At 43.4% G+C, this 7,798-nt stretch overlaps 1 protein-coding gene across 2 annotated transcripts; it reads left to right on the top strand.

Annotated features, from left to right (window-relative positions):
* The first annotated feature begins 723 nt into the window (after positions 1-723).
* Positions 724-5,023, top strand: zbtb8b (zinc finger and BTB domain containing 8B). Of its 2 annotated transcripts, XM_017420132.3 has the most exons (5): positions 724-879; positions 1,306-1,504; positions 1,730-2,645; positions 2,757-2,935; positions 3,567-5,023. In XM_017420132.3, the coding sequence occupies exons 2-5, from the start codon at positions 1,331-1,333 to the stop codon at positions 3,879-3,881; spliced, it is 1,584 nt and encodes a 527-aa protein (XP_017275621.1). In that variant the 5' UTR covers positions 724-879; positions 1,306-1,330; the 3' UTR covers positions 3,882-5,023. The 2 variants fall into 2 exon arrangements, with proteins under 2 accessions (XP_017275621.1, XP_017275630.1); XM_017420141.3 differs by having other exon boundaries at positions 724-1,504.
* Positions 5,024-7,798: the final 2,775 nt, after the last annotated feature.

Here is a 7,798-nt window from a genome sequence, read left to right as displayed (position 1 = left end):
GAAGGAACTACTTGTTTATACTGGCTGCGTGTAAAAAAAGAAAAACATATATCCAAAAGGAGCCGTTTTCTTTCTAAAATGGAAGGGAAATAAACAAGCACTGAGCGGACAATGCGGGCGGGAGCACGCCGCCTGCAGTCGTGTAGCAGGCGGACATCTTGAAGGGGTCCACGCTAACGATGCACACTTTTTTTTTTTAAAAAAAGGAGTATTTTCTGCTGCATCTGCACTTTGTGTCCACGCACAATGGAGTTTTTGACAACCAAAGTGCTAAATAAAAAAAAAAATGCTTTACAAAATGAAGATTTTAAAAAATAAAATAAAAAAATAATCAGAAATAACAACGCTTCATGCCCTTTGCAACGCTCCTGCTGGTTTTTTCATTTGCCGCAGTCTCACTTTATCCTGACCATGTCTCCAGTAATCTTTCATTGTGTGCTGAAAGGATTATTAGCTGAGAAGAAATTGTAAATTGTATACAAAAAATAATGGTGGAAGAGATTTATGAGGGTTTAACTGAAAAAAAAAACTCTCTTGATGTCCAAAGTTGCACAAATGGAAAATTGTTGTCCCTTTTCAAACAGTTTTTCCAGTCTTTTTCCCTCATCTTAAAATAAACTAGTTATATTAATAATTTTTAAATCATCACATTGAGTGTGTGCACGTGTGCGTGTGTGTGTTTTAAAGGCACACACCCACATAAAGACCCACAGGACACGGGTCCCTCCCAGGTCGGCCGACGATTGGTTGAGAGGCGTGACGTCACGGTGTGCGGAAAGCGGAAGTGACTTTCTTTTGTAGGCACGGGACAATGAGCTTTGCTAAGCGCCGTCTTTTCCTTACAATTAAATATTTACCTGGGTCACCGTAAACGCGCAGGTAAGCCCCGTGAACGCGCCTTTTATCACAGGGCATGTTGTAATGTTTTATAAAGTACAGTCTGTGTTGGAAAAAAACAAAGCAAAAAAGGCTGTTTCTGTTTAGAAGCTATTAGCATGTAGCGCTAGCAACACAGCTACCGTGATAATAATAATGCAGTCGAACAGTGTGAAAAAACCCGTTCTGCTTTCTTTGTTTAGGGATTTTTTTTTAATTGGAATTCCCCGCAGTTAAGTCAAACACCGCTGGGAACAAACCTAACGCGTTTTTGTTGAGTTTGTTCATCTTGAAAAGCTTTTCGTGGCATCAATTTTTGACTTAAAATCGTAACAGCAATATCTGAAGTTACGCGTGAGCGCTCACAGGTCAGCTCAGGTCAGGTCGTGTCGTCATAAGCCCCCCGTTGTACGTCTGCTCTCCTGACAGAGGGGGAGTCCGGTGGGGGGGCAACATGGAGGTGCCTTGTTATCCTCCCAAGCTGCTGTTCGAGCTCAACGAGCAGCGGAAGAGAGACTTCTTCTGTGACTGCAGCATCCTCGTGGAGGGCCGTGTGTTCAAAGCCCACCGGAACGTCCTGTTTGCTGGAAGCGGCTACTTCCGGGCCCTTCTGGTCCACTACCTGCAGGTGAGGGTGTCTCTTCTTCTGTCCATTCAGTCTGGTTGTTTGGAAAGAGTTTATTCTGCTGAGTAAAAAAATAACCAAAACAGTTTCACTGTTGCTCCTTTTTTAAATCTTACTACTTTTGGGGATTTTTGAACCGAGACCCTAAAAGGATAAATGTATTTGTCTCAAAGTGTGTTTCGGTGAACTGTAACATTTGTATTTTCATTATCATCGTTTTATTTTCAGGAGAGCGGACAGCGCTACTGCACGGCCTCGTTGGACATCGTCACGGCCGATGCCTTCTCTATCATCCTGGACTTCCTGTACTCCGGCCGCCTGGCCCTGAACAGCAGCAACGTCATCGAGGTGATGTCCGCCGCCAGCTACCTGCAGATGACGGATCTGGTGAACTTCTGCAAGGACTACATCCGCTCGTCCCTGGAGATCTGCAACAAGGAGAAGGAGAGGAGCCCGGAGAAGGAGGACCAGGCGGAGGACAGAGCCGTGGGTCCCGCGGACAGCGGGACGGGAGCCGCCTGCGGTGCTGCGGGTGGCGCAAAGACCGACTCTCAGGCGGCAGAGGTGGACGGAGAGTCGGATTTAGGGCCGGAGACTGTGACCTCAGCTCGGACGCCATTATCTATTGTGGTCACCACGCCGCCGGGCTCCAGCAAAGACACGGACAGTGCCTACTCGTCTAGGGAGGGGTTTCCGTCTGGGAGTGAAGGACAAAAGGGACACATGGATCAGACTAATCTCTCATCCTCCTCGTCCTCCGCTCTGACTCCAGAGCTGGTGAACCCTAAAATCGAGTATGACCCCGACGAGGAACTTGTGGAGTCTTCGGACACCAAAGAGCTCACGCCGTACCCCGGGCCTTCTCTGCACGGCGCCCATCACAGCAGGTTGCTCCCCACGAGCCTTTTCCCCTCCAACGAGCGCTCCATGTCAGGATACGGCACCTCCTTCAACGCCAGGCAGCTGATGGAGATGCTGGCCAGAGGCGAAGCCCCCAGAGGCCCCAGTCCTTTGGGGGACCGGGGACAGCGCTTCACCCAGGGGCTGGGCAGCGGCGCCGGAGGTGGAAGGATGGAGGAAAGCTTAGGGTTTGTGGGATCGTCTATCATGGAGATCCAGCCCGACTGGCTCGGGGAGGACACAGGTAAATCAGTGGGTGTCAGCGGGGAGCGTCCTCACCTGTTCTGTGCTCAGCTAATCAAAGAGGAGTTGGAGTCGTTTGCTGTCTATAACTGCAGCCTTTCTCCCCCTGCAGGTGACAGCTTGGTAGTGCCGGTGAAGCTCCACAAGTGTCCTTTCTGCCCGTACACCGCCAAGCAGAAAGGGATCATGAAGAGACACATCCGGTGCCACACCGGAGAGAGGCCCTTCCCCTGCCCCATGTGTGGCAAGAGGTTCACCCGACAGGAGCACCTTCGTTCTCACGCTCTCAGTGTAAGAACTCACGGGGCTGCTGCCACTAATACCTTTTTTACACGCTTTTAGTTTTCATTGGCATTAACGAAATTATCTTTTTGTAGTTTATTTTATCTTGTTTATTTAGTTCCTCTGCATACAACCCATAATTCCAATAAAGTTGGGACGTTGTCTAAAACCTAAACAGAATATGATGATTTGCAAATCCTTTTCAACCTTTATTCAATTGAATCCACTGCAAAGACAAGATATTTAATGTTCAAACGGATAAACTTTATTGTTTTTTTGCAAATATTCCCTCATTTCTCCTGTTGATTATAACAGGTGACAAATTCATTTTTAATATACTGTATTTTCCGGACTATAAGGAACACTTAAAAGCCTTCAATTTTCTCAAAAAAACGACAGTGCCCCTTGTAATCTGGAGCGCCTTATATATGTAAGAAGTCGTAATGTTCTAGTACGACTTTGGTAAACTATAAAGCCGCACCGCTTGCAGCATTAGGCCCCCACCCGGACTGTTCACTTGCCTCTTAGCTTTAATAATATATTTATATTCAGTTTAACCTAACAGGGCTTCATTTATGGGATGTTCTCTCTTGTTTGGTATAAACGTTGGCAGCTGACTGACTGTGCTGACCTCCCTCAGGTGCACCGACATTACTGGCCGGTTTCCTGCAAGAGCTGCAGGCGGACCTTCACGGGCTCCAGCGTCTCGCCGGGGCTGCGGCGCTTTGGGATCTGCGACGGCTGCAACTGCGTGACCACCACCCACGACGACTCGGCCCCAGGCCACGCCGCCGGCGCGCCGGAGCCCATGGGGCGCGCGGACAGCGGCACGGACTGGTCTACGTTCATGGACGACGTGGACGAGGTGGAGGTCGGCCGGGTGGAGGACCTGGTGGAGAAGCAGATGCTGGACAGACAGCTGGCCACGTGCAGTGATGTAAGCCACACGCTGTGAGGCCCGAACAACGTCAAATCGTTATTGTGACATTTCTTTATTTATTCACATGTTTTTGTCCCGCTCCTGCTGTCACTCTGCTTTAGTCGTTTTGTCTAAAGCGAGGAACTGATTTATTGTTTGTGACTTTTCCTGTCTGTGGATGGAAGCTTAAATGTCAAACGGATATTTGCACAGATGTGGAAAACTAAAATTCTCTGTGAGCCATGGAGCCCTTCTTACCACCACACAAAACCATCAGTAAATGTAGCGACACTCACTCACAAAAAGATGTCTCACTTGGATGTTATTTGGTTCACGAGCAGATACGGACATGTGTAGACACCAGAGGGCGTACACTAAGTGACAGCATCACAGCTGGAGCGGTACTGTTATCAGGCAGTTACCAGAGCGCCTGTGAGCGACATGGAGGATTCAGCAGCACTGATGGAGTTACAGGGAGGCTGCTGTGTGAGTTTGCATGAGGACAGGCGGCGGTATTGGTACGACAGACGAACAGATGTCTGTGACGTACGTCAGGACATATGGGTGCCTTTGGACAGACCACACCGTGGTAGGAAGGTCGTAGTCCAACCCACAAAGGTTGTTTGCCAGTTACCCCAGCATGCACCAGGTGGCTTCTGTCTGTTAGGTGGTAGTTACTGAAGGACGCATTTCTCCACAAAAATACCTCAAACTGGCTCCAAACTTCACCATTTAACTCCATCTTTTCTCCATCTTTGTTTTCCTGGGAAACATGCCCGCACACTGATCCGAGGGCTCAACTTCTTTTTTTTTTTTCTTTAAGTGTATATCGAATTATTTTGACTTTTAACTCGTGCTTCTGCTCTAGTTGATTCATATATGTCAAATGCAACATTTCCTCGACTCTTGTCAGCAGTTTAAAAAGCTTAACACCGAAAGTTGTTCCCGATCGCGTCCATCGAATCTAGGTTTACGCAGACACGGCGTAGGTCCGCACAGCAGCGGTGCCTGTGCATGTACAAAGACGGTGACCAAACAAATGACTCGTATACCTTACGTCTGTGCCACACCAAAGACAAAATATTTAGGCCCTTCAGTTTCTGTGCTGATATTTGTCTCCACTTCACCAACTGTAAATTTTCCTGCCTTTTTAATAAAGAAAAACGTCAGTTTTTTTTTATTTTATTTGTACATATAAATGTTTGAATTGCAATAAATGTGCAAGTGTGAACAAACAAAAAAAAGTGCCCGTTTCTAGAGCCGTGACTGAAAAGTTATTATCTGCGCTTGTAGACGTGAAGCTACAATATTGGACTAATGCCTGTGCTGCCACCTAGTGGCGTAAAGTTGATATGCACATCCATTTTCCTCGGTGGCCACATTACAAGCTGGAGAAACCAGCAGCTGCTGAAGCTGAGGGGCCAACAGAAACTGAGGAAGGTGATGATGATGATGGGGAAAGAAAAGTTCAGCGAGAAGAGGGTAAGTTAAGAAAACGAATTTAGCTATTATAAGGATGCTCACCTAAACTGAGATATAAATATGATTCTTTTGTTGAAACGCATAATATTGTCTGAAGGCACACGTGTCAAACTCAAGGCTTGTGGGCCAGATCTGGCCCCTTGATGACATTTTATCCGTTTACCAGAAGTCACTGTGTTTACAGGAGCAGGAATTCTCAAGAGTTGCATTTTTGAACATGGCAGGTGATCTGTGTGACACGTGCGTCATATCTGAAACACCTCTTGTGACTTACTATAAAAGTACGGAAGGCAGCTATTGTTTTATTACGCTCAAGGCCCGAACCGGTGTATAAAAGCTCTGTTTCATCAGTGTTTTGAATCTTAGTTGCATCTCAGTCTATCTCTCTCTCCAGGTTGGACTTTGAGTGAAACCATTTGCAGAGTTAATATTTAAATTATTAACTCTCAAACAATAGAAGTAATTATAAACAGGAGGGAAAAAAAATCAAAAGTACACAAGCTGTCACCATAAATTTGGCATTTACTGTATAAAGTCCACATTTAATAATCCGATTACAGCAGCAGTAATCAGTCATAATAAGTAAATATGACAGGGTTTAGGAGAATTTTACTGTCAGGCTGGCACTTAGGCCTGGTTATGAGTCCAGGGTACAGATAAAACAGCTCCTCTCTGTCCTAAACTTCCTTAAAAAAAGAAAATAAAGAGAAAACAAGCCAGTAAAAGTGAAGGAAAGTTGGCCTCAGCCCTGAAATGTTAGAGGGGGTTTTAAAAAGAGCTCTGTTAGTTTGAGCATGCGCAGTAGATAATCATATGATAAACCACGTGATTAGTCACGTGACGAGGAAAACTTAACTTCAACAGCTGCAAACAGACCCCAGTTCCGGTGACAGTTTTATCTTTTTCCTTGATTTTTATAAAGCATTTGACACCGTTGAGCATAAATTTATATTTCAAACAATTGAGCAATTTGGGTTTGGTGAGTTCTTCTGTAAAGCTGTCAAAATATTGTACTTTAAAGGTAATAGTTCAATCAAATTAAAAGATGGTACTTCACCAAGGTTTGAATTGCAACGTGGCATCCGCCAGGGTTGCCCAGCCTCCCCGTATTTATTTATCTTGTGCACACAGCTTCTATCTTCTCATATAAAGAATAGTCCATTAAAAGGTATCTCTATTGCAGATAGAGAAATTATAATTAGTCAATTGGCAGATGATACCACATTATTCTTAAAAAATTCCTCTCAAGTTCCCATTGCTATCCAAACAATAGACCTGTTCTCATCTGCCTCAGGATTGTGTTTAAATCTGAAGAAATGTGAGCTATTTCCTATCAAAGATTGCAACGATTCTTTGATTTATAATATACCTATCAAAAATAAACTTACTTACCTTGGAATAACAGTAATGAGAAATCAGAAGGATAGATGCTTTGAAAATTTTAACATTATTATTGAAAAATCTAAAAAAAAACTTAATCAATGGCTTCAAAGAGACTTATCTCTTAAAGGACGAATACTTCTAACAAAGGCAGAAGGTTTGTCTCGTCTTACATATGCAGCTATTCCTTTGTCTGTCAACAAACAAATCTGCACTGCTATTGACAAATTACTGTTTAATTTTATATGGAAAAACAAAACACATTATGTGAAAAAGTCTGTTATTATGAACAACTATGCTTCTGGTGGCCTTAACTTTCTTGACTTCACTACCCTTAATAATACTTTTAAAATTAACTGGATAAAGCAATTTTTACATAACCCTACATCAACATGGAACTTTATACCCAGATTTGTGTTTTCTGCTATTGGAGGCCTTGAATATGTTCTTTTGTGTGATTATAAAATAGAAAAACTTCCCGTTCAGTTAGCAAATTTTCATAAACAGATGCTGTTGGCATGGTCTTTAATTTATAAACACAACTTTTCTCCACATAGATGTTTCATCTGGAACAATCAGTACATCAAATATAAAAATAAATCAATATTTTTTACCTCATGGTTTGACAACAACATCATCTTAGTAACTCAGTTGCTCAATGATAATGGGAATCTCCTTACTTACTCTGAATTTCTGCAAACCTTTGGTATTCCTGTCACCCCAAAAGACTTTGCTATAGTTATGGATGCTGTTCCTTCTAGTATACTAATGTTATTAAGAAGTGTTGTGAAACCAACTAAAATTCCATTTTTTAATCCTTCAGCAACACCAGTTGGTCGTATATGCTTTTCTGTCAAATCAAGGAAAAATAATTGCAATATAAGATCACTATTTCAATCTGATATTACCACAATCCCCTATGTTACTCATTACTGGTCTAATACTGTTAGTGATTTGAACTGGAGCAATGTGTGGAACCTGCCTTACAGGTATTTACTTATAAACAAAGTGAGAGAAGTATCGTATAAATTAATTCATAGATATTACCCAGCCAAGCAATACATGTTAAAATTTAAAAAAGACATATATGT

The sequence above is a fragment of the Kryptolebias marmoratus genome, linkage group LG5 (genome assembly GCF_001649575.2).
Source record: "Kryptolebias marmoratus isolate JLee-2015 linkage group LG5, ASM164957v2, whole genome shotgun sequence".
Classification (NCBI taxonomy): Eukaryota; Metazoa; Chordata; class Actinopteri; order Cyprinodontiformes; family Rivulidae; genus Kryptolebias; species Kryptolebias marmoratus.
The sequence above is the reverse complement of the archived record's forward strand: the minus strand, read 5'-3'. Positions and strand labels throughout refer to the sequence as shown.